Source organism: Hemicordylus capensis, chromosome 6 (assembly GCF_027244095.1).
Source record: "Hemicordylus capensis ecotype Gifberg chromosome 6, rHemCap1.1.pri, whole genome shotgun sequence".
Lineage (NCBI taxonomy): Eukaryota > Metazoa > Chordata > Lepidosauria > Squamata > Cordylidae > Hemicordylus > Hemicordylus capensis.
The window spans coordinates 146,836,852-146,864,084 of NC_069662.1; the positions used below are offsets into that span (position 1 = coordinate 146,836,852).

At 43.2% G+C, this 27,233-nt stretch overlaps 1 protein-coding gene and 1 long non-coding RNA gene across 3 annotated transcripts in view; one reads left to right on the top strand and one right to left on the bottom strand.

The window, feature by feature from the left end:
* The window catches only part of ITGB1 (integrin subunit beta 1), a 69,503-nt gene that overhangs the window by 4,057 nt on the left and 38,213 nt on the right, over positions 1 to 27,233 (bottom strand). Inside the window, exons 9-16 of one of the 2 annotated variants that reach the window (XM_053261196.1) lie at positions 25,361 to 25,450; positions 24,052 to 24,192; positions 23,055 to 23,257; positions 21,291 to 21,529; positions 17,518 to 17,740; positions 14,954 to 15,183; positions 10,300 to 10,466; positions 8,916 to 8,996 (exon numbers count right to left, since the gene is read on the bottom strand). In XM_053261196.1, the coding sequence (XP_053117171.1) occupies positions 8,922 to 8,996; positions 10,300 to 10,466; positions 14,954 to 15,183; positions 17,518 to 17,740; positions 21,291 to 21,529; positions 23,055 to 23,257; positions 24,052 to 24,192; positions 25,361 to 25,450 (1,368 nt within the window). In that variant the 3' untranslated portion in view covers positions 8,916 to 8,921. The remainder of the gene's footprint in view (positions 1 to 8,915; positions 8,997 to 10,299; positions 10,467 to 14,953; positions 15,184 to 17,517; positions 17,741 to 21,290; positions 21,530 to 23,054; positions 23,258 to 24,051; positions 24,193 to 25,360; positions 25,451 to 27,233) is intronic. The other variant, XM_053261197.1, reaches the window with a different exon arrangement.
* LOC128329653 (uncharacterized) lies at positions 1,326 to 10,687 on the top strand. The gene is made up of 3 exons (XR_008309743.1): positions 1,326 to 1,530; positions 4,034 to 4,142; positions 9,580 to 10,687. It is a non-coding gene; the product is annotated as an uncharacterized LOC128329653 (long non-coding RNA).

Sequence of the window (27,233 nt, forward strand, 5' to 3'; positions counted from 1 at the left end):
GAAAAAGAGAGAGTATGATTTAGGAAATGTATAAGCAGTGGCAAGCTGGTGTGGAGTACCTTTTGTTCCACACAGTTGGGGGAGTTAAAAACTCAGCTGAGGGAGGGTACGTGGAGCCTGAAGGAAGTCAAATGCAATCCTGTGAGGTGCTGATCCTGGGGGTGGTGGTGGTATTTTCCCTCTTTAAGAAGTAGCTTGGAGCAGGGATTCTCAACGTTGGGTCCTCAGATGTTACTGGACTTCAACTCTCATAATTCCCAACCAAAGGCCACTGGGGCTGGGGATTATGGGAGTTGAAGTCCAATAACATCTGGGGTCCCAGCATTGAGAATCCCTGGCTTAGAGAATGTCTTGGAGATGTGGGAAGAGCCGTGAAAAGGCTAGATCTACTATTGTTTGTAGAAACCTTTAATAAGTGGCACAAGCCCTACACACTATACTACTAAATGGCAAAGAATACTTGAGAAGAGATGTACAGTTTATGTGGCAGTTCTGAACTAGAAGGTGGCACCAAACAGTGAGACTTCCAGGTGTAGGGGTGTGTGTGTGTGTGCGCACACACACACACATAGGCTTGTACTGTCAAAACCTCAAAATCTAGCAATTTAAGTTTAATGCCTTCTAATATTTAGGGAAGGAATCATGCATATATCTAATGACTGTATCAAATGGGGAAAGGTCCAATAAACTGCAGTAGGGGTGTCTTTTCCGTGTTTCTCATATGCAACTGGGTATAAGAGGATGGCACAGTGGGGAAGCAACCTGCCTAGAAAGCAGGAGGCTTGTTGGCTCGAATCAACCGCTGGTGTGTTTCCCAGAATATAGGAAACTCCTATATTGGGCAGCAGCAATATAGGAAAGTGCTGAAAGGCATCATCATTTCATTCTGGGCAGGAGATGGCAATGGTAAACCTCTCCTGCATCCTACCAAGAAAATCAAATGGCTCTCTGGTTGCCAAGAGTTGGCACCGACTCAAAGGCACAACCTTTCCTTTTCCCCAAACACAGACAGGCTTAATGGTGAAGGTAGTGAAAACTATTATATAGGACACTTCCCCTGCAAACTGACAGAGAAATGTAACATAGGTTTGGAAGAATTTCTTTTAACGAGGTTTACAGAGCATGGGATTATCTGATGCTATAAATCATTGTTTGGGATTGGGCAAAGAAGCAAATTCAATGTGAAGTGACCCTGGAATGTCATCAGACTTTAGCCCTATTCAGGCATTTGCTATCTGGATACAGTGTACCCAGCCACAAAGTGGGCTGAGAGGGCTGGCTAGTGCCACTGCCCGCCCACCCCCTAGACAGTGTTTGGGAACAGAGGCGGTCCTGATCACAGGGAGAAACTCTTGCCAGCTCGTTTGCTTCTGCAGACAAGCACTGTGCTTAAAGAAGTGTAGGTTGTGTGGATACTGAACACACCAGCGTGGGACGGGGACTAGCCAGTGCACCCACATCTCCTCTGAACCTCAGTATGCTTGTAACCAGACAGGACACGACTGAAGAGAACTCATGAAATAAAAGAAGGTGAGTGCTACTGTTGAAGGTGCTACTGCTGAAATCTCCAGGAGGAGATTGGGAAATCATTTCCCCCATACTAGTAGGAAGGGGACTGTTGAGATGTGACGAGAGACATCTTGTTCTTTTTGAAGCAGAAAATCTTATGTGTGATGTGGAATGCGGAGGCTAGGACTTGGATTTTCTGCCACATCTGAAGATTTTCTGCCTTCACAAGAAGAGGTCTGAAGGGGGTTAAAGAAGTATGATTCGGCTGGTTCTTTTGTTTCAGTGGTTTCTTGATGCTGTGAGAATCTTTGCTGTGCTTTTTGCTTTATTTTATTTTCTCTGCTGTAGTGGTTTCTTTTATTATGTTTGACTGGGCTTTCTGTTTTTTAGGTTTTGTGAGCTGCTTTGGACATTTCATTTTAACAGAAAGAGAGCTCATTTCTCCCTCCCTCTTGTCCTAATAGAAATGCTGGGCCAGAAGCCAGTTTTTATCTCAAACAGAGAGAGGGAGACAAAATTACATTTTTTAAGAGAAGGAAAAGGGAGTGCTGAATTATTTGAATATTTTCAACTGGATTTTTGATAAGAACTCAAGTTAGGTATCTCCATTTTTATAAGCTGTGTTTTGTTTTTGGTTTTTGTTTTGGGGTGGGGTTTTGTTTTGTTTTGTTTTGTGGCAAGCACATCATATACCTTATGAATAAACCCATTACTACAGCAGAGTATCCTTAAGTCCTGGAAAGGAACAGAAACATTCTCTTTTCAAAAGTGTACCGTTATACCATAAAGCAGGTGTAGGCAATCTTGGATCTCCTGCTGTTGCTGAACTACAACTTCCTTCATCCCATCAAACTGTGAGTTGTAGTTCAGCAACAGCAAGAGAGCCCAGATTGCCCTAAGGGGGTGGGGAGAATGTATATGTATATATAGAAAGAATATATATGAAAGGGCCTGGATGAATTTATTTTGATGATGTGTTTTTATAAGTCATACAGGACTTGTAAAGTGAAATAAGACCTTTCATATCTTGACATGGCAAATACTGATATTTACCAATCCCTACAAATATCAGTTAGCATATCCCTGCTAACTGAGCAAAGGGGAACCTTTTTAAAGTGGTGATTCCCCCCCCCCCCCGCCATTGAGCAGCGGGAGAGCAAGTGACCTCTAGCGCAGCTTCCCTCCAATGGTTGCTGCTGGTGTCTATCTTATGTTTCTTTTTTAGACTGTGAGCCCTTTGGGGACAGAGCGCCATCTTTTTAATTTTTTAATTCTCTCTCTATGTAAACCGCTTTGGGAACTTTTGTTGAAAAGCAGTATATAAATATTTGTAGTAATAAAACACCACCTTAAGTGGTGCAGCAGGGAAATGCTTGATTAACAAGCAGAAATTTGCCGGTTTGAATCTCCACTGGTATGTTTCCCAGACACCTATATCGGGCAGAAGCGATATAGGAAGATGCTGAAAGGCATCATCTCATCCTGTGTGGGAGAAGGCAATGGTAAACCCCTCCCGTATTCTACCAAAGAAAACCACAGGGCTCTGTGGGCGCCAGGAGTCAAAATCTACTTGACAGCACACTTTAGTTAGTAGTAAAACATTTAGATATAACCTTCACTATTTTTAATTCAATGCATTTGGTTTATATTCACAAATACTGTTCCTGGTAAAGTCAGGACAGCATCCTGAATGCCAGATCACTTCGGCATTCTTAAAGTGCCAGTGCAATATTTTGTATATGCACAGAGGGGTAGTGTGCCTCATTTTTAAAAGCCATTCTATGAAGACCATTCCTGGATCTGCCCAAATGAAGCATGGGAACTATTATATGGATTCCCATAACATGAATATAAACTAGGAATTTTGGAACTCTTACATCTTAGTGAAATTTGATTATGTAATCCACTTAATTATTAAAAATATTTTTCATGACAATAGTTTAAATCGACAATTTATTAAAACAGGAACATGAATGAAAGATCAACAGAAATACAAAGTGATGTTGGGAAATTTAAATTAGTTACTAATTACAATAGGGAGCTGGCATAACTTTGCAGGATTGCTTAGACTGAAAAGATCTGAAATATATAGGGAAGGAGATAGGGAGTCTGGAACTGAGATTCTGGTACAACAGTATTGTTATATACTGATTTTAAATCAATATTAATTATTTATTTAGATAAGTATTGTAACCAACATTACTGAATGCATGTACTGAACCCTACATCTTGCACGTTAATCCATTGCTCAGAATTATAAAGTCATAGCAACACACACCTAAAAGTTGGAAACTATATATCATGTTATCACCATGCTATTATTATTCATGCGTTTCTGGGGGATGGAATTAGACATCTAATTTGAGAAACTTAACAAATTTTAGATTCATTTTAGTTTTGTTTGGGTTTTTGTACAGCAAGTTCATGAGAGAATGAGCTACTGTATCAAAATCACAAGTTACAGCATCTAAAAACACACTCAAACCACAGAACCCCAACTTTTTGTTCAAATGTGTTTTTCAAGTGCTTACAGGAGCAGCAGACTACAGGAAAGCAACAACCACCGAATTCTGGGATGGTGGTCTATCCACTTAAAATAATGTATATTTGTTTCAGTATGGCAAAAGAAACAGGTGAGTCAAATGGATATTAATGACAATTATTTTAAAGGAGCAGAAGTATCTACATTATATGCTTACTGTTGTATATCAGTTTTCATGTTAAGTGCTGATTGTCATAAGTAAGTTGCGTTCAAGTGGCCACAATTATTTTCTCATTTTTACTTTTCATGTGTATGTCTTCTCCTTTTAAGAGGGACTCATTTTTGTTTTATTTTCTCTTTCTTGCACATGCTCTGTCTCTCATCTCATCTCATCATGAATGTATTTTTGACAACAGTATCTTCTCTGCTAAGCAGCTTTTTAAAAGACAAGCACCACCACACAAGGAATTCACTAGTATTCTTATGCAGACACATCTCTCACACTGCTTTAGTTTTAACAAAATCATTTCAGACTTGGTTATATTTATGACTCCAGCTCCATGATGTAAATGAAATCTGTTTAAGAGTTGAAGTTTTAAATAGAAGTATAATGGAAATAACCACAATGAAACTAACCAAGAGCCATAATTTAAGGAATATGGTGTATGAAGGAGGGATGTGATGACACAAGTACAGTCATTAAATGTTGGTCATCAGTTCTTATGTACATGCTCTAGTATTAATTCCCAATGTATATTTTTATTGCTAAAATACATGGTATCAACAGGGAATGAGCAGACAGAAGGAGCATGCGTGTATATTAACAGGTGAACTAGTAAGTTGAGGGTCATGTCTCCATCTGAAAGAAGAAGATAACCTTTGGATATTTAGAGATGTGCATGAATCTTTTTTTTTCTTTTCTTTTTTTTGCGATTCAATTCAACTTCAAATCATAAAAAATCAAATTGTCAAACTGGCCAGCCATAGCCAGCCTGTTCAACAAATCAAACAGGAAATGTGCAAAAATTTCAACATCTGTCCACACAGAACCATGGGGACCTCTAATCACGCCATTGTTCCCCATAGGTAGGTCCTAGGGACACCAAAATGGGTTGGGTTGTAGGGAATGATGGGTGCTACCTACCAACCAACCCACAAAAGAGATGGGCAATTTTTAAAAAAACTGTTTAAACCTCCCCCCCAAAACCCATAGGATCTTTTCCCTTGTGTGTGGGGTGGTAGATAGCACCTATCATGCCATACCAGCCAACCTAATTGGTGTCCCTAGGACCTACCCATGGGGAACAATGGAGTGATCTGAGTTCCCCATTGTTCCCTATGGGCAAAACAGAGTACAGAAATTTTGCAACCGTGCCTTGAAAAACATTGCAGAACAGAAGCGCACACAGTCCCTTCAAAAACAGAAGACCACATTTTGCCAAACACACAGTCCAAAGATGGCCAAAAGAGAATCACTGACCCAGAATCCACTGCCGGCCACAGTGCCGGCGTTGCAGTAACATCACTGGCACAAGAAAATCTTGCACACATGCGCACACACACACTGAGCACATGTGCTTTGGCTGCCACTGTCCATTTCTTGACACAACACCATGGCCGGACAGCCATGCCCCCTGCCTAGCAATTCATCATGGCTGCTGACACTTCACCTGCAGTGTGGTCAGTGCCCAGCACCCCCCCCCCACCATGCAGCACAGGCCACCTGTGCTTCATTGCATGGGAGGGGCTGGCCATGCCACCAGCTGCAGATGTCCCCTCACTCTCCTGCTCCCCACCACTGCACTATGAGGGACAGGAAAGCAGCATGCCTCCCACTGGGACAGCTCTACAGGTGTTCCTACCACAGATCTGCAGTGAAGGGCATACTGGTGTCAGAGGCTGCTGTGCGTAGCAGCCGCAACATGGCCTCCCTGCACAACCAGTACAGGGTGCACCACCTGCCTGCTGAGATAGTGCATGAGGGGATTTGATAGTCGGGCAAGCAGCCAGAGCAGCCAGCAGAAGCTGGCATTCTCCAACGTCCTGGGTGAAGAGATGAGGCTCTGGGTGACCAGTCCGCTTGCCCACAGACTGTACCCACTGCATAGGCAATTTCCCCTGCTTGAGAGGAGGAGCAGGTGCCTTGCAGCTATCTGAGGACACACCAGGCCTATGGCTGCCAGCAAGAGCAGGGACCCCCGGGTGATGCCGTTGCAGGTGCTGTAGTATCGCCACTGTCTCAAGATCCTTGGGGTCCTTACCCCTGCTGATCTGTGTCCTGTAGTGGATGCAGACAGCATGGTGTGGGTTACCAGGGCAGCACTCAAAGTGGTCCCACACCATGCTGCTCTCAGTAAAGGACCATTTTGGTGGTGGTGGTACTGGGGGTGCCGGTCCATTCTGGTGGCTACCACCACTGCCCTCCATCCGGGGCTAAGAACTTCCAGGAACAACTGGAATGACTTCCTCCTGCTCCTCCTCAGTCTCAGAAAGGGTGGTCACACTACCCACAGGGATTGGGGAGGATAGAGAGTGCGATCCAACTGTGCTAGCAGCCTCCACCAACAACTTGTCCACTGACACAGGAAGAAGAGCTTCTTCTCTGACAGGGAAGGACCTCCTCCATACTTCTACCTCAGCCACCATAAGCAGATGCGCTGCAGGGCCAGTCTCCTCCAGAGAACCTGCACACAATCACTTCAGCAGGGATGACTATGGCAGTAGGCTCCACTCGCCATCACCCACCAAGACCAGCATCTCCCCTCCCTCTGCCTGCCACTCTGCTTCACACCCTTCTGGACATCTTGGGTTGTTGTTGTTTTAAACGCAAGCCCTAATTCTGATATGAGGGTGGAGTGTTTAGAAGCAGCACTTTTAAGGGTGTGTGGGCCCGAGGGTGGTCTATTCATGCTCTGTGCACCACACACAGAGCTATCTACAGCACTGTGGTGCACACACAGAATCTAGAAAAATTACATTCCCCCCAAATAAAGGGGGAGGCATTATTTGGAGGGGGGCTGTTTTTGGAGGGGACCAAGCAACAAGGGGATTACTGTGGCCTCTAACCCACCCCTCCTGTCCTATAGTCCTGACATCTAATCCCTCCCTTCCTCAAACTAGACCCTATTTAAAGAACTGAACCTGATCATGGCGGGGTGGGGCTCTTGCCTTCTGGCATATTCAGCTGGGGGCTTGCAGCGGTGTCTCCAGCTGAAGACTGCCAGGTGTTGCTCTCGGAGGCACTCTTGGGCCGAGCAGACACCAGGACTCAATAGCTGAGGGTGGACAGGTGGGCAACAGTAAGACACCCACCCAATCAAAACAAAAAATCACCACCATACCCCAAAGGGAAACAATCAAGAGAGAGCCTGGGCACCAGACAAAAGTCACAGTACACCAGCCTGCAACAAACTAAAATAAAAATTCAGTCCAGACAGCAGCAGCTAAGAAGAGGTGCAGTTTGGGGCTACGGGGGGGAGGGGCAGGACAGCACAGCATCCCAATTATTAAAGCCACTGGGGGCTAGCTAGCTACAAACAACAAGTTTACGGTGGTGATGGGAATCCCAAAGCAATAAACTTGTGGGGGAGGAGGGCAACAAGGCAAAAAGCAGCACCCAGTTAAGCCACTGGGGCTGCTATTACCATTAAAAAAAATGAAGGAAAATATAAAGCAGTTGTGGCACTGCAAATTACAAGGCTAAAAAGAGAGTGAGAGAGAGAGAGAGAGAGAAGCCCAGCAGGCACTCTCTGTGCCTCTCTCCACTCACTGGGGGCCAGGCAGGTAGGCTCAGTCCACCATCACTCTGCTCTTAGAGCTGCTGCTGTCTCTCTTGGAGGAGTCCCTGCTGCCGACACCACCTCCTCCAATGCTTCTCTGCTGCAGCCTCCTCTAAAGTTAAGGAGGCTGTGTTATTTCTCCATCCCCTTAACTTAAAGATTAGGGATGTGCCCTTTACTTGTAAAGGGAATCCTCAAGGATTCCCCTTTAGAAGTATACCCAAACAGGCCCACGAGTCCAGTTAGAACTTGGACTGCCCAAACTGGGCCAGTTTAAGTCCAACCACGGTTCGAATCAAGCCAGCTCACACATCCCTATAACTCATTCTTCCTCTTTTAGTGTTTCCTAGTAAAATTGCCTAAGATGAGAGGATAAAAAGTGTTCTTACTCTACCAGATCCTTAGTTAAAGGGTGAGTTAAAGTTGCAAATATTTAAACCTGAAGAATGCCAAGAAGGTGAGAGACTGTGATGTTACCAGTAATAAAAGGAAAAGGAAAAGAAAGAGAAGAAGAGGATGTAAAAGCAATGTTACCCTATGCTACCATCCTAATGCAATGTTTTGTTTTCCTAATATACAGGGCATGACCCAGCTAAGTTAATTTTTAGTTCTACGGGTTTCTGTAGGAGAGCATTAAGCATGTGCTCAACTCTCCCACTGAGACATGGCTAGATCATGCCCACATTTTATGTGGCCAGGTCAAGAGGGCAGTAAGTTTGGGCATTTGTTCACCCATAAGACGGCAAGAGGACCTACTGCCCTGACAACACTGCCATTCTCATTTTACATGGGGCAATCAAGAAGATTGGAAGCAGCATGAGATAATTCTGCTTGCGTACTTGCCTCTTCCAGATTCAAAGGGCCCACAGCAAGCACTTTGCCTAAGGGCTGCCAAACACAATGCATACATGCACTGGGGTAAGTCACTCAAATCTTACTAAACAAGTGAGGTTCCCGTAATACAACCCTAACTTCAGTTTGGCTCTTAAGTTGTTTATCCACTTCACCCATTCTAAAAATCCAAAATTTGAAGCAGCACCTGGTAAAGTTTGTAAGAGTCAAGCAGCGATTAGTTAATGGCGCATACAGGGAAGTTTGAAGAAAGTGGCATGCATAGAGAAAGAAATGGAAAAGAAAATACGAACGGAGATTTAGAGACCAGCTTTACGTCCATAGTTTGGATTCTTGAAATTATTAATAGGACTCTTGTATATTGGATTTTCTTGCTGAAGGTAGAAAAATGGTCAATGTGGAATACAGAAGAGACAGAAGTATTCTCACATGCAAAATTGAATGCTGCATCTATACAAAATTGTTAGTTTCTTTAAAGTTCCTTTTATTCAGTGCCCCTCAAATGTAAGGAAACCTTTTAAAGCTTAAAACTCTACTAAAAAGATATTCTTCAAATGGACAAAAGAAGATGATACACTAGGCATGTTTGCATGCTGAATCCAACAGAATCTCTTTGGACTAGTTACAGATAGTTACATTTTCAAAAGTTACTGAGATATCTATACACACAATTTCTCCACAATATTCTGGGCTTTTGCATCAACTATATGTTAGAAGCGAGTATACTAAAACATTGCTCTTAACACTGCAGTAACCCCTTCTGGCCACTAGAGGCCTGAGGAGTTATGTTAATAGGTCTCTCTTGATCAGTTAAGTCAGTCAGAACTGTTCGGTTATTGTTGAAGGCTAGTGCCTGTTTAGGTATGTTGTTGTTTTATGTCTGTCTCAGTATGTGATATTTAGTTTCTTAACAAATCTTTACTTGTTTTTTTTTAAAACTCAATCTAATATCTCCAGATAATCTCTTGGGCTGAACATCTTTACCACCAGCGCATACTCTGCTGTTTCTCCTCACACCCCTCAACACTATATGTAACATATACTGACTCTTAATGGAAATTGTACATCTACACCTCACCTACGTTGTGCCCAGAAGTCAAAGGATGTTTTCACGTGGATGCAATCAAGCTGGACTTCTGACTCTAACTCTAGCTCAAATCCATCTAGAAATCTTGGGGGACATAAAGGCTCAGAGCTATCCATAAGGTGAAACACTTTATTATCTGTCCAAGTAACTTAGTGCAAAGAGCACTGCTTTTCACTGGATTGGTAGGTAGGTGATCTATGGCCCATTCACACATTATGTTTAACACTCATACGAGTGTACAGTGTACACAGGTACAGTCCTATACATAGGTACAGTCATTCACATGTTATGCTGAATGCAGGTAAAAGTACACTTTCTATCTGTACCATATATTTTAAGGGAATGTATTCAGGTTCACTTTTAAAATGAACACAGGTACAGTCATTCACACAAACACGTGAACGAGTGTACAGACATCTATACACTTGTACAGCATAATGCCCAAATTGGGCTTTAGAGAGAGGCTAATCTTTGTTTGTAGTCTTTGTCCTATAAAGATATAGTTAAGGTATTTGAAGAGCACAAAAGTAAAATTGAACTCCCACATAAACTGTGTACAGCTATTTCAGTAGATTAATAGAATGGCTCACCGTATCCCACTTTGCATTCATCTTTTCCTTCTCAAATTTTGCAAATTCTCTTCTGTCATGAATGATCATAAGTAGTTTCCAAATTAGCAATAAAGCAAGACCAATAAGAACAATTCCAGCAACCACACCAGCAACGATGGGAATGATGTCAGGACCAGCTGGGCATTCTAGCAAACAAAATAGTTGAAGCACAATTTTAGCATAACATACAATCAACACTGTGAAAACGTGAAATGAGCTGTGGGCTATAAAGTAGTACATTTAGCTGATAAAATGTCTGAATAATTTGTGCTTAATTAAGAGTATAATTACAGATAATTATCAAATTAATGCACTGTGAATGTATAAAATCAAAGTGTTTAATACCAATTAAAGAAAATCAAGAGTGTCCCTGCCTCAAAAGCTTTCTCGTTTAGTCCAGCACACTGACCAGTTGCTTCCCCCAAATGGCCTGTTAAGTTTTATCTCGTCTATGCACTGCACCTGCCCTGCATCTAGAATCCCTTGCTTTACTTGTCTGCTTCTAAAGTCACCCATCATTATGGTGAGTGCAGCACTACTGCACAACAAGAAAGTGGAGGAAATATAATGAAGAAGAGGTTGGGGGAGCAACGTCACTGGCTGCAGCAAGTGACTTAGCCCAGAAGCTATGGCTACGGACACAAACATCAGCAAAATACCCTGCTTTTTTCAGCCATGAAGAAATGGTTAAAAGTTAAATACAATATTTGCTGAGCATTTTTCTATGCCAAGCATCTCCACACTCTCAGGACATTTGGAAATCAACAACGGGCACTTCCGTACCATCTGTAACTTGCACTGAAAGACTCAAGCACAAGGATCCACAAACCAGCTTGGCTAAATTACTAGCCAACCCAATTAGCTCTCTCCAAGACACACGTGCCATCTGCCCCCCAGTGTACTCCCAACACCACCCCCAGGGGTCCACATCTGTGAAATCACTCAAGCTTTAAGTTACTACACACACACACAATTATTCTGTAACTTCTAATTTATGGTTTTTGACTGTTTTCATACTTTAAATTTTCCTCTGCAATTATGCAGTGTTGGGATTCCCGGATGCAAAACCCAATGGATAGCATCCACAGTAACAGTGGTGCAGTATGTGCCAGTAGGGGTGTGCACGGAACCGGCTGACCCAGTTTGGTTCAAGTGCGAACTGCACTCGAACCTGACTTGACCGGATTGGTCTGGGCCCCCTTCAAACCCACCCCCCGGTTCAGCTTGGTGCGGGGTGTGTGTGTGTCACAAATATTTTTTAAATTTACCTCTAGCCCCTTCGGGGGTCTTCCTAAAGGCCGCAGGGGTGTGTGTGTCTGTGAAGGTTCGCCCTCCCCCTGCCGGCCTTGGTAAGTAGGTGCGGTGGCCATTTTGCCTACAGCCATGCATACACAAATGGCCTCTGAGAGGCCTGGGATGGCCGCAGAGGCCATTTGCTCATGCTCAGTGGCCATTCTTAATTTTTTTAAAAAAAATTGGCCACCAAGCATGCACAAATGGCCTCTGCGAAATGCCAGGCCTCACAGAGGACACTTGTGCATGCGCGTTGGTAGGCAAAATGGCCACCACGCCTACTTATAGAGGCCCAAATGGGCCAGAAATTACTGTAAAACAGGCTGTGGTGGTGATTACTGAGGCCGGCAGGGGGAGGGGGAACCTTCACGGACCCCCCACCCCCCACGGCTTTTAGGAAACCCCCCCAAAGGGCAGGGGTGGTGATCGCGGTCTGTTGTTCGATGGAGAGTTGGTTTACCAATTGGGGTCGGCAGGTAGACCAGTCCTCCAAGGCAGGCTGGCACATGAAAAACAAGCCTCAATATGGTGCTCGAAACACTAAAACCGATTCAAGGCAAAACGGGGCTGATTTATTTTGAGCTTGAAACAGGTCCTTTATTTTAAGGGTGTTTTATTTTTGAGCTCGAATCAATTTGCACATCTCTAATCGCCAGCCCCTGCTTTTGTGGGGGCTCAGGGTAGGCTCAATAGAGATAAAAGATTGGAGAAGATGTATTTCACTGGCGCACACTGCAACAGTGTTATTGTGGATGCTATCCAATGGGTGTGCAAAGTATGGATTTAGGGCAATACCAGTGCTTAATTCCCTGGACATGAAATCTTACTACCAAAAACAAAAAAGGAAGGGAAAGGAAAGCAATTCAGCTTATATGCGAGCGGAGTATTGTCAAGGAAGTCCAACACTGATACGTTGGACTTGAAAAGGAGAAACTTCTCAAAAATAAGGGGACTGGTAAAAAGGAAGCTGAAAGGGAAAGTCAGGAGGGTCAAATCACTCCAGAAAGCATGGAACTTATTTAAAATTGCAATAATAGAAGCTCAGTTGGAATGTATACCAAAAAGGAGGAAAGTTACCACCAAGTTCAGGACAACGCCAGCATGGCTAACAAGTAGTGTCAGGGAAGCTATAAAAGGGAAGACAACTTCCATCAGAAAATGGAAGTCCTGCCCAAATGAAGAGAACAAAAAGGAGCATCAACTCTGGCAAAAGAAATGCAAGGAGACAATAAGGGATGCAAAGAGTGTTTGAGGAGCATACAGCTAGAAATGTAGAGGGGAATAACAACAACTTCTTTAAATATATTAGCAGCAGAAAACCTGCCAGGGAGGAGGCTGGACCCTTAGATGACGAGGGTGTGAAAGGGATTATTAAAAGGAGGATAAGGAGATTGCAGAGAAGGGGAGGAGAGCTGGTCTTGTAGTAACAAGCATGACTTGTCCCCATAGCCAAGCAGGGTGTGCCCTGGTTGCATATAAATGGGAGACTACATATGTGAGCACTGTAAGATGGAACCACTCTGGGAAGAACATCAAGATTACAGGTTCCCTCCCTGGCATCTCCAAGATAGGGCTAAGACTCCTGCCTACAACCTTGGAGAAGCCACTTCCAGTCTGTGTAGACAATACTGAGCTAGATGGACCAATGGTATGACTCAGTATATGGCAGTTTCCTATGCTGCCAAATTTGAAGATGACACTAAACTATTCAGGGTAGTGAAATCCAAAAAAGATTGTAAGGCACTCCAAAAAAAAAATCTCTCCAAACTGTGGAAGTGGGTGACACAATGACAAATGTGGTTCAATGTAAGCAAGTGTAAAGTGATTCATAATGGGGCAAAAAAAACCACCCAGTTTCACAGATACACTGATGGGATCTGAGCTGTTGGTGACCGATTAGGAGAGACATCTTGGGGTCAAGGTGGACAGCTCGTTGAAAGTGTCAACTTGGTGTGCGGCAGCTTTGAAAAAGGTCAATTCCATGCTAGGGATCATTGGAAAGGGGATTGAATATAAAAATGCTAGTGTTATAATGCCCTTATACTAATCTGTGGTGCAACCACATTTGGAGTACTGTGTTCAGTTCTGGTCACCATATTTTAAGGAGGACACTGTAGAACTGGGAAAGGTGCAGAAGAGGGCAACCAAGATGATCGGGGCCTGGAGCACCTTGCTTATGAGGCAAGGCTACAGCATATGGGCCATTTTAGTTTGGAAAAGAGGCAACCTCGGGGAGACATGATAGAGGGGTATAAAATTATGCATGGAGTAGAGGGAGTGGACAGAGATAAAAAAAATTCTCCCTCTCTCACAACACTAGAAACGGGGGTCATCCCATGAAACTGAAGGTTGGGAAATTTAGGACTCTCAAAAAGAGGTACTTCTTCACAAAGCACATAATTAACTTATGCAATTCTCTGCCACAGGATGTGGTAATGGCCACTAGCTTGGATGGCTTTAAAAGGGGCTTAGCCAAAGTCATGGAGGACAGGTCAATCAAGGGCTACTTGTTGGTAACTATAGGCTACCTCCAGCCTCAGAAGCAAGATGCTGCCAAATACCAGTTGCAGGGCAGCAACGGCAGGAGAGGGGGCAAGCTCTCACCCCACTTCCTGTGGACTTCTCAGAGACATCTGTGTGAAACATGATGCAGGATTAGATGGGCCTTGAGCCTGATCCAACAGGGCTGTTCTTAAGAAAAATGTGAAAAGAAGGGGGAAGCAAGAAGAGAAAGAGAATGACAATGTTCTTTTTTCAAAAAAAGCAGGAGTCCTATTGTGCCATAAAGACTAACCTTTCTGTGGTTTGAGTTCTCATGGGCTAGAGAAGGGGTAGGCAATCTTGGCTGTCTAACTATTGCAGAACTACAACTCCTGTCACCCCCAGCCACAATTTACTGTGGCTGGGGATGATGGGAGTTGAAGAGCCAAGGTTGCCTACAGCTGGGCTAGAGTCTATTTGTCAGAGGCAATGGCTGACATCCTGATGAAACTCATGTGTAATAAGGATTTCATTTTAAAATGCTATTTTCAATTCAGAAGCCAAAGCAGGAAGGAGCCCGAGGTCTCTACTTCTTTCCTCCGTGGGGCGGCTAGATATATTTTAGTGACCCAGTCTTTGAGGCTGGAAAAAGTAAAAAATACAACACCTGAATCTCTTTCAGCATGCTTTTGTAGACATTTATTATATTTTTATTCCGCCTGCTATGTACATTTCTTGGTGGTGTACACAATTAACACCATGGTGAAAAAATTAACACAAGATACAACTTGTAATCTTGCTCCAAGCTATATACATGGAGAACAAAATCAAAAATGCCTTTATGAGGAGCAAAACATACCTGGTGTCTCCACCACATGGACAACAGCTTTGTTTGAGTCAACGGAATATGTGAAATAAAACCAGCAGTCGTCCTCATCCTTCTCTTTGCAATGAGACAGCGCATCAAACTGGCCAGGCTGCGGCAGCTTATCCCTGTGGTCTACCTGTACCACATTAAAATGTGAACAATCTTCATCACAACTCTTTACTTTTGGTCCTTTGTTAAAAGCTCTGCACTGGACACAATCCCTATTGGAAGCCAGAGACACCACACATCAGTATAACATTATTTAAAGAAAAACCCATTTTAGTATGAAAGTTTGGCAAAAAGAACAAACAGGAAGTAAAAAGGTTTAATCTCTGTCATATTTTAATACCGCCTGATATGTACATCTCTAGGTTTAAAAATGAAAAACAGATTAAAAGTTAGAATTTCACAAAATAAAGTAAAAACAATCTCATAAGATAAGAACACATTAAACAGTATAAAATTAATTTTAGTTAAAAGCCTGAGAAACAGGCGTGTCTTGAGTCTTCCTAAAAGCAAACACAGAAGGAGATGTTCTTATTTCAACAGAGAGCACCTTCCAAAGCCCTGGGGCAGCCACAGATCTAGGAGCACTCCGAAGTTATGTACCTGATCTTTCGGCGGCGGTGTGTGTAACCCCACCCAGAACAGGTAGATCTAAACTGTCTTTTGGGTTCTAATCCCTCACAATCAGTACCCTCCATCTTACATAATTATTTTGTTTAAATATTCAAATTCCATTATAGCATTTATAACATATTCCATTTATAAAAATCATGCAGAATCCTGGTTATCTATCCTGGTTAAATGCTGGTTAACCAGAGCAGTTAGATCAGGATTGCCCTGACATTCTGGGCTCACTAATCCCGATTAACCTTTTAACCAGGATCCTTGACACTGTGGGAACCCAGACTATATGAAGTTGTGAATGCTCTCCAAGTAGGTCAATGCATAATGTTTAGTATCTCTTGTCCCAAATTCTCCTGGGGATTGTATCTATTACAGTGATGAAGAATGCAACTTGTAATATATATCTATCCCATCAGAATTTTCTTTCAGTCACTAATTCACAGTAGTTAAAATGGCTGTGCAACACCACAGCCCAACGTTTGGCACTGCTAAGTTGTTGTCCCTAACAGTCTGAGGCAAACACTTAAATGTTATTTCTGCTGGTCTATAATAAAATATAAACCTATTAATATTTGGTTGAATTGTCTATTTTTGCAGGAGATCTGCTCAGCGAAAGAGTCAGAGTCCCAGAATGTCTTTATCTTCAAACAGTGTTACGAAATGGGTTTTTAAACTCACAACTTCTTTCCCTTAACGTTGCAGGATTCTCTCTCAGTATTGCGCTTTGGATGCATTTCTATTTCGTCTTTGAACAAAGCCCCTTTGCAGGTGCAGCTCTTTGTTCACCTCTTTGCAGGTGAAGCGTATTCCTGCCGGCAATGGCTCCTGGTCATATGCTACCTCCACATTCAGAGGCAGTATGCAGTATGCCTCTGGATACCAGCTGCTAGGAAATCACAGCAGGAGAAGGGTTCTTGCCTCAGGTTCCACTTTGGGGCTTCCCACAGGCCTCTGGTTGGCCACTATGGGAAACGGGATGTGGGCACAGAAGGACCTTTGTGAGACTTGCTTTTAAGCAAAAACATTTAGGACGAGCTTGCGGGGCTGCTCGTGAAGCATTACTAAACTCAGGCAGGAAGTTCTCTAGACACAAGATCACTTCAGCAACTGAGATTGCTGAAGCAACCTTGTGAAGTAAATGAGTGCAGTGGTTTTTCATGGTTTGCAGAAACAGATCGATTAGTTAAATAAGTGCTCTTTCTCCACTGTTCAGTTAGAAGGCAGCTTACAAACAACAAAAACCATCAAAATCAACATCATGAAATGCAAATAGCAACCAGTGTTCCGTCTGAGAGGGAATCCCAGATGTTGTGGACTACAGCTCCCAGAATCCCTAGCTGCAGTGGGCTTTGGATGAGGATGCTGGGAGTTGTAGCTAACAACACCTGGATTCCCTCTTAGACGGAACACTGATAGCAACACCACAATTGTGGCTCCCACTTGAGAGCTTGGGTAGGAGGGGAAACTTATCCAACATGCGGGTCCATATTAAAAAAAACCAAACCAAAATAGGAACAACCCCCACCTCCAGTTTGTTTTTAAACACCCTCTTAGGAACAAAGGGCCACATCCAGAGCAGTGTTAGAACAAGCAGTCTCTTCCTTCCCACCCTCATCCCTGTAGCCCCCAGGGCTGCCTGAAAGCTATTCCCAAGGTTGAAGGGACTCTCAGCAAAGCCATGGGATGTGCTACAAGCGGCTGCAGGGGGAGGGTTTCTGGTGTCTTAAGTCTGGTTTCCAGGGTCTCGCCCTTCCCCTTGCAGCCACTGGCACCACATCCCTTGCTGTTACTGAGGTCCTTTGACTTTAGGAACAGTTGCAGGAAGAGAGTGGGAAGGAGAACATTGCTTGCATTAACTCTGCTTTATGCTAGCACCACTCTGAACATGGCCCAAGGTATTTTATCATTTAAAACACAAATCTTACTTGTGCTCTGCGCAGACTCCAAGACAGGTCTGACATAACTCACACGTAGGTCCCTGGAATTTGGAATCTGTGCAGTTACATACTCCACAGTGGCATTCTCCTCTGCCGTTGCAGATTTGCCCGTTGCTAGCTATGCAGGGGGTTTTGTCCAAAGGGCACTCACAAGCAGAGCCTGTATAATTTGCCCAGCACTCACACTCACGACATTTACATTCACCATGTCCTACATAAAGAGACAAACAAAAACTTTACTGCCAAACTTAAATGTGACACGAAGTATACATTTTATAGCATTTGGTACCCTTCGTACATTTATATCCAATAATTAAGTTTAGTGAGAGCATACATTAAGGACTACAATGCTTTGTTTCTTTTTAAAAGTAGCCTCAGTCTCTTAGTCGTGTTAAAGGCCTTTCCAACGAGTGAGTAGGCACCATAAAGGTCCTCCAATCAAGCAGGAGAGGAGAGCTGGTCTTGTGGTAGCAAGCATGACTTGTCCCCATAGCTAAGCAGGGTCTGCCCTGGTTGCACATGAATGGGAGACTTGATGTGTGAGCACTGCAAGATATTCCCCTCAGGGGATGAAGCCGCTCTGGGAAGAGCAGAAGGTTTCAAGTTCCCTCCCTGGCTTCTCCAAGATAGGGCTGAGAGAGATTCCTGCCTGCAACCTTGGAGAAGCCGCTGCCAATCTGTGAAGACAATACTGAGCTAGATAGACCAATGGTCTGACTCAGTATATGGCAGTTTCCTATGTTCCTAACATCAGGTTAATCTTATCCAGTACATCCTTGGCATCTGCATAGCACTTGTGTGTGCACAAAGCACCTCGTATCTATTGTCTTGATGCAATCCTTACAACCACTTTTTATTGACTGTTAGATTATTATACCACCTTTCATTAAAACAATCTCAAGACACTTTACAAAACATTTAAAACTATAAAACAGTTACACAATAAAAATAGTAAATTGGAATATAAATATACAAATATAATTAAAAGTTTTAAAAAAATACACAAGACCATAAAATACAAAACAGCAGCAACAAAAACCACATTCACATAAAAACCTGGGTAAAAAGCCAATATTTCACTTGCTTTCTAAAAACTGTGATTGATATAGAGAATCAGATGCTCACCAAGAGAGCATTCCAAAGTCTGAGGTCAATAACTGAGAAAGCTCCGCTATCCTGCGTGCTCAATAGCTGAGCCTCCCTCACTGTCAGCACACAGAGCAGAGGAGAGCGCACCCCCGTGATCTTGTCAAAATCCCAGAAACTCTTGGGAGCAGGCAGTCCCTCTGATATACAGGGCTCAAATCATTAAGGGCTTTAGAGGTCAAAACCAGCATTGTGAATTGGACACAGAAACAAGTTGGCAGCCAATGTACCTCTTTCAAAATTGGTGTGACATGTTCCCAGCGGACAGCTCTGGATACAATCCTAGCTACCGCATTTTGTACTAGCTGCAATTTCCAAATATTCTTCAAGGGCAGCTCCATGTAGAACGCATTACAGTAATCCAGCCGTGATGTGACTAAGGGTGTGGGTAACTGTGGCCAGATCTGCCTTCTCGATAAAGGGTCGTAGCTGGCGCACTAGCCGAAGCTGTTCAAAGGCATCCCTGGCCACCACCTCCACCTGAGCTTCCAAAAGCAGAGCAGGGTCCAGCACTACCCCCAAGTTGGGCACCTGCTCTTTCAAGGGGAGTGCCACTCTATCCAGAACCAGTTGAATCCCCTCATCCTGATTGGTTCTCCTACTGACCAACAGCACCTCCACTTTGCCCAGATTCAATCTCAGTTTATTAGCCCACATTCAGCCATCACTGCCTCCAGCCCCCGACTCAGGACATCCACTGCCTCCCTAGGATCAGGTAATAAAGAGAGATAGCCATCTTCAGCCCATACTATCTTTAGGTCCAAGGAGCTTGCTTAGGTTTGGTTTTCTGAACAAGACAGCAATCAATAGAAGGAAGGGAAATATCTCAGCCCTAGTCTATGCACCAGTAAAGTTCTAAGAAGTTCTGTCATGATCCAATACAACTTTAAAATTACCAGAATCAGAACTAGGACCCTTTAAAATGGTCAGATAGTTGGAATGAGTTGGAATTTCCAGCTTATGTCAGATTTCCCTTAGAGGTCAATGCAAAACAAACAAATTAATAACTCCTTAATGACTGGGCAGAGAGCACTGAAATTTCGTATGGTGGTTGCAGATGATTATCACATCAAGTGTGCAGACTATGAAGGAAAGTGTGCATTATGTGTGGACTCTGAAGGAAAATCAATGATCCTACCCACTGATTTTAAATGATTTTTTTAAAAGCTTTTAAAACTGTTAAGTGCCCTATTTTGTTTCATGGCAAAAGTGTGGGGACTAAATCCTCCACTCCGACCATCAATCATGCCTTATTTGGAGAAAACTGCTCCTTGTCTTCATATAAAAAGAACAGCTGGTCTTGTGGTAGCTAAGCAGGGTCTGCCCTGGTTGCATATGAATGGGAGACTTGATGTGTGAACACTGCAAGATATTCCCCTCAGGGGATGAAGCTGCTCTGGGAAGAGCAGAAAGTTTCAAGTTCCCTCCCTGGCTTCTCCAAGATAGGGCTGACAGAGATTCCTGCCTGCAACCTTAGAGAAGCCGCTGCCAGTCTGTGAAGACAATACTGAGCTAGACAGACCAATGATCTGACTCAGTATATGGCAGTTTCCTATGTTCCTATGTCTCCTATGTTCCCCACCCCTTTTGGCACCTCATGTTACAACTCTAGAATGGCTAGGCAGAAAGTTCTCAAACTTCTCATGGTAGTAATATGTTAAATGTGTGTCTCTTGAAAAATATCAGGTCACCCGTTGATTTTTAATGAAATTTATATTTAAACTTTTTTAAAATGGCATAACTGTACTGTTTCATGGCAGAGAGTTACAAAAAGTACAGGAAGTGAAGCTGGTCACTGAGCATGCCTTTAGGAGGAAAGCACTCCTTGCCTTCATATGAAAGGAGCACCCCCACTCTTTTTGGCATTCCATGTTATAACTCCAGAATGGGTTGGCAAATCTCCCATGTTGGTCGTACATGGCCATAGGATTTGGTGTGTGTAGTCTGAAGCATACTAGTCCACCCATTAAACGAGAGAGAGAGAGAGAGTGTGTGTATTTTTAAAGCACTGGACAGTAGAACAGGTAATACAAGTGGAAGGTAAAGCATCTCTCCAAAGAGACTGCTAGCAAAAGGGTAAGACTAGCAGCTGAGCAAGGATAATATAGGGATGTGTCCCTCGCCAGCAGCACTGTCACTGGAAAAGCAAGACTCAGACCATCTGACATAATGCACTGCAAAGAGCTAGTCTGATCTGTCACTCCAAATCTCTTTGCCCCGCAGCCTGTTCCAAATAAGGCAACTGCAATGGCAATATTGTTTCCTTGGCTTCTAGACACCCCTAAACAAATAATTCTTTTTAATTCCAACATACCTGACAATTTCGACAGAAATCCTATACAATATAGAATGCATTCTGATAATTCAGATACAACAGCACTCTATTACAGTCATGTCAGAATGCACAGTATCCATCATTTTCCAACGTGCCCAATGTCTGATCCAGTAGTCCTGTCAAACCTATTTGACCACACAATCCTAGTCAGTGCTACATACGTTCCAAATCCTCCCACCTGCTTGTCTCATTAGTCTGGGTTCTTCACCTACTTTATCATAGCAGCTTCAGGCTTGTCTGTTCAGTTTCAAAAGCTCAGATAGAAAATGTGCAAGTTTACCTCCACAAATCAAACCATCAGATCGATCACAGTTGAAGTTATCACACTGGCAAAACTGGCCAGAGTAGACTTCAGTGGGGTTCTCTCTCTTCCTGCACACACACTGTCCACAGATACAGTCTCCATTGTTACTACATATTTCTGTACTGTTCACTGGCCTGCAAGTGCCTGACATGTCTTCACTGTTTACTTCATCCATACTGCACTCGCAGTGTTTTCCAATACGTCCTGGTTTACACCTAAAATGGAAAAAAGAATGAACTACATATCTGAACTGTTATGCTGCATGAATCTCAGACTGATCTTCTTCATTACATAAATCAATGTCACCCAATTAAAAAAAGATTCATCATATCCATTTTAATCAATATCCATATGAGACAAATAGCTCCCAAGAAGCACCACTTCCTTCTTTTCATAAGATATTTGCTGCAAATATTGTCCTAGAAGAGACATTTTCCCCCTCCCTCTCCCCCCCATGAGAGAGAGAAAGACTCTTCTTTCCTGTGCTTGCCATCTGCAGATTGTTTTAAACTAATAGTTGTACCCCTAACTTCAACACCGTGATATTCAAATAAGGTCTGTAGCTACTGAAACCAGGTTGTTTGAAAAATAGTATAGTTCGCCTTAGAGACAGACATTTTGAAACTCAAGAGCAACAGTATGAGGAAGGTGCTGGGCAACTCTATTCTATATTATTATAGTTGTATGAGAGCCAGCATGGTGTAGTGGTTAGAGTGCAGGACTAGGACCAGGGAGACCCGAGTTCAAATCCCCCATCAGCCATGATACTTGCTGGCTGACTCTGGGCCAGTCACTTCTCTCTCAGCCTAACCTACTTCACAGGGTTGTTGTGAGGAGAAACCTAAGTATGTAGTACACTGCTCTGGGCTCCTTGGAGGAAGAGCGGGATATAAAATGTAAAGTAATAATAATAATAATGATAATAATGATAATAGGCTTGATGAAAGTCACCCCGCCCCTTGTTGCGCAAATGGAAGCCCTCTAGTCATGCAGCTTTTACTGTGAATTTCAACCACAAACAGCAAGTGCCGCCTTTGTAAAGAAGCAGATGAAACCGTGGACCACCTAATCAGCTGTTGTAAAAAGATCGCACAGACTGACTACAAACAAAGGCATGACAAAGTAGCAGGGATGATACACTGGAACATCTGCAAAAAATACAAGCTACCTGTAGCCAAACATTGGTGGGACCATTGGTGGTAGAAAATGAAGATGTAAAAATATTATGGGACTTCCGACTACAAACAGACAAACATCTGCCACACAATACACCAGATATAACTGTTGTCGAGAAGAAAGAAAAACAAGTGAAAATAATCGACATAGCAATACCAGGGGATAGCAGAATAGAAGAAAAAGAAATAGAAAAAAATCGCAAAATACAAAGATCTACAAATGGAAATTGAAAGGCTGTGGCAGAAAAAGACCAAAATAATCCCAGTGGTCACTGGCGCCCTGGGTGCAGTTCCAAAAGACCTTGAAGAGCACCTCAACACCATAGGGGCCACAGAAATCACCATCAGCCAATTACATCAGAATTACATCATGCCCTCTAGTCATGCAGCTTTTACTGTGAATGCTACGCAAGAAAGCAAAGGGCCATAAAGCAACCCTGGGCATAAATCCTCCTTTCCTATTGCAGTCAGCAATCTTTGCTCTTTTTAAAACAGCAATATCTTACTCTTAGCTAGAGATTTCTTTGAGAGGGGAAAACACACAGTTTAGTTCATATTTTTGTACCTGCAAGCACCGCATTCAAATGTCCCATTTCCAAAATGGCACAGGGGGCTGTCCGGGATTCCTTCATCATGACATTCACATTCGCAGATGAACTCCAGGTTAATTTCGACTTCTTCAGTGAAACCCAGTGGCTTGATTTTAATGGTTTCAGTGTGCCCCTTTTCTGGACATTGGGTGGCTGTTACTTTAATCTCAAACCTAACCTGTAACAAAGTCGACAGTGTGAACAGTATAACAGCAGGCAATTTGTCCAAAGCAATTAAAAGGAAAAGGGGCAATTTTTAACAGCATCAGGCTTGTGCAAATTTGACTCACTCCAAATGTGCAGAAAAGCCAATCCAAGACACAGTGGCCGACACCCAGACTAACAAAGAGCTTAAGCAACAAAGAAAGTTGTGCTAGTGCAAGAAGGTAACGTTGCTCCAGAAAGTAGTGAGGGATGCTCAAAACTGCTCTTCTATGCGAAATTTCCCTGAAAAAACAGAGGCATGCCACAGATTGTGCACCTCGTTGTGCCACTGCAAACAGGTTTTTGTAGAGGAGAGAGCTGATCTTGTGGTATGTCTTTGCAGAGGAGGAGAGTTGGTCTTGTGGCATCACTTATCCCCTTAGCTAAGCAGGGTCTATCCTGGTTGCATATGAATTGGAGACTACAGTGTGAGAACTGTAAGATATGCCCCTTAAGGGATGGAGCTGCTCTAGGAAGAGCATCTAGGTTCCAAGTTCCCTCCCTGACATCTCCAAGATAGGGCTGAGAGAGATTCCTGTCTGCAACCCTGGAGAAGCAGCTGCCAGTCTGTGTAGACATAACTGAGCTAGATGGACCAATGGTCTGACTCAGTATATGGCAGCTTCCTATGTTCTATGCTTATGTTTGTGATCATGCAGCACAGGCCTGGAATGCAAGCCTGAATCTTAGAGCAGCTAGCTAGCGTAACATCCTTGAGCAAGCACTTCATTAGTCTATCAGCCTTAGTTTCCAGTTCATGAGAATTACCTCATCTCCTATTGAAATGTTAGAGCACTTCCTTCCTTCATCTCCTGTCCCATTCAGTCCATTCTTGCAGAAAGATTTATATTCAATGGAGACTTCTTTTGGTAGTTTGTTGTTTTCCAAAATGACTTCTGAAGACAATGACTAAAACCAAATTGAATAATTGAGTCATACAAAAGATCAAATGTAGTTTTCAAAGGACTAGACAGTATTTATAAGAGTGTGCATCTTTTACAGAAGAGCTTTAATCACATGTTGAAAAGACTGCTTCCCTCTATATCTCTTGCTTATACGAATTAGAGCTAGTTTATTTATGGGTTTCATGCAGCCTTTGCAGCTTCACAAAACAGATCAATGAATTACGAGTTATTGCTGCTAAGATCTTTCTGGGATCTATTTATCTTTCCAAGAAAGACAAAAAGTTATCTTTATTTATCTTTGCCAGGAAAACAGTACATACACATAAGCATGCATGAATAAAGTGTGTCAGCTTCTTGTTTGCACTAAACATTTTGGGGCAGAGGAAAATAGAATGACTTCTTTTGCTTGATATTTAAACATTGCTACTAAAGACTGCTCTGAAACACACCTTCTTCTAATATATTATATTATATTCTTAATCCACAGTCTCATCTGGAAGCTACACATACTCTACAGAAAGAATTAGAAAAGCAAATCTGCTTCTTGGAGGCAGTACCTAGGAACTAGAGTGGTGGACTCATTTCAAGTTTTTCACACATCCGGCTCACTTATCAGAATCTGAAAGTTTCTAGAAAAGCCTACCCTGTATTCAAGGAGGACTAAATATACTCAATCCATGCCCACCCAGAGGCCCCTAGTGCAGGTCCTTAATGTAACTGATTAACACAAGCACTCTAGTTGCAGTTTAACTCTACTGAAACCAAGGCCAAATGATACCTGTGGAATGACCTCTAGTGCCAACATATACCCGTGGTCTTTTCGAGAGGCTTCTGTATTAGCTCTGTGAGGAGCACATTTTCTAGAAGGGTACAGATTCCAAAAAGCAATCTATTGTTTCAGAACAGTATTCCTAGCTATTTTCCAGAACCATAGAATTCAGCAGCAACACTACCCAGAGGAGCGTTCTCCCAAGCACCTTGTGTTATTCTTCTTTTAGGGTATATTAAAAGTTTAATCTCCTAAATCAAGGATATGCTTAGGTGTAATCCAGCTCTATTATACCCAACAGACATATTGAAATCCATATGTTTGAACTTCATGAAATGTGGCTTGAGCCCCAGTAAAAATGACCATTATAGGGAAAGAAAGCTACTCACTAAATTGCACTTACATTGTATGCATCAATAATCAACTGGATGACATTGCTGGAGTTTGAAGACAGGGTTCCCACTGCAGACTTTGGAATCAAATTCTTCAATTCCTTTAACATAAGAGTTTAAAAATGCAATTAAAAACCAGAAGTAACACACACATTTATTGCAACACCATAATTTAAAGTGGAAGCTCTCAACATAAATATCAGTATTTTCAAGTTCTGGGATTTGTGAATCAGCAGTACGGTACCTGATTTATAAAACAGTACCCAGGTAGCGATGGGGAAGGAAACCAGAGTATCAAGGGATTTGGATAAAAACAGAAGTGCTATTTACACAAGTCATTTACCAACACTGGGGGGACTCTGTGAAGTGTATCCAAGGAATTGTGAGCAGGAGAAAGCTGATTAGCATTGTTCCATGAACTTTTGCTCAAACACAAGTGAAGATGTCTCTCAGTGGAGCACCACAATGTATGGGGAGCTGTAATATTGTATGATGAATGTGATAAAGCTATAGCATATCAACTATTTGTGGGTCAGGGGAAAAATTCTTGTTTTTTTCTGATAAAAGCTGCCAAGGGTGGGGGAGGGGGATGGTTCAGTGGTTGCTATTATCAGTGCTTCATTGAGAGAGGGCAAGTTCTACCTCCTCTGAAAGAGGCTGTCGTTGCACCTATTTTGAAAGAGCTCTCTCTCGATTCCTCCAATCTTTCTCATCTTCCCTTTTGGGGCAAGGTGACAGAGCATGCAGTGGCAGCCCAGCTTCAGAGTCAGTATCTGGACCCATGTCAGTTTGATTTTCCACCGGAACTGCCTCAGTTTCTCCAGTGGATCATCTATGCCAGGAACTAGATGGGGATGTGAGTTCCTGTTAGTTCTGCTGGACCTCTCAGCAGCTTTTGATACTATTGACCATGTTATCTTTCTGGTCTGCCCCTCTGAGCTGGGGCTGAGTGGATCAGTCTTGGACTGGTGTTGCTCCTACTTGAAGGGTTAGGTCCAGAAGGTGTTATTGGGGGACCTTTGCTCAGCCCCAGAACCATCACCTGTGGGGTCCCCCCAGGGCTCAATTTTGTCCTCCATGTTGTTTAACATCTATATGAAACTGCTGGGGGATATCATCTGGGGATTTGGGCTACGGTGTCAGCCACAGACAGATGACACCCAGCCCTCTCTCACGATCTCTTCTGATCCCAGGAAGGCAGAGGTGGTTCTGAGATGTGGTTTGGAAACCGTGATGGACTGGATGGGGGCTAAGGAGCTGAAATTTAATCCTGACAAGACAGAGGTGATGGTGGTTAGTAGGAAACCTGATCAGGGTAGCGGGATTTGGCCTGTTGTAGATGGGACTGCACTCCCCCAACACTGCTCTTAGAAAATCAGGTGGCCGCTATGGGCAGGAGTGCCTTTGCTCAGCTTTGGCTGCTGATATGCCAGCTGCAACCATTCCCTTGAGAAGGCTGATCTGGCCTCTGTCACCCATGCCTTAGTCACGTCAAGCTTGGATTATTGCAATGTGCTCTACGTGGGGATGTCCTTGAAAAGTATTCAAAAAGTACAGATGGTGAAGAATGCAGCTGCCAGATTGATTTCTGGGATTGACACATGCATGTATCACACCAATTCTATAGTCACTGCACTGGCTGTCTATTTGTTTCCAGATAAAATTAAAGGTGCTGGTTATTACCTTTCAAAGCCCTAAATGGCTTGGGCCCCAAGTACCTTAGGAACTGCCTGCTCCCAGCCAAATCTACCCACCTGACTAGATCGGCTGAAAGGGCTCTGCTCCACATGCTGACACCTGCTGAAGCTTGTTTGGCAAGCAATTGGGACAGGGCCTTCTCAGTGATTGTCCCCAGGCTCTGGAACACACTCTCAGCCGAGACCC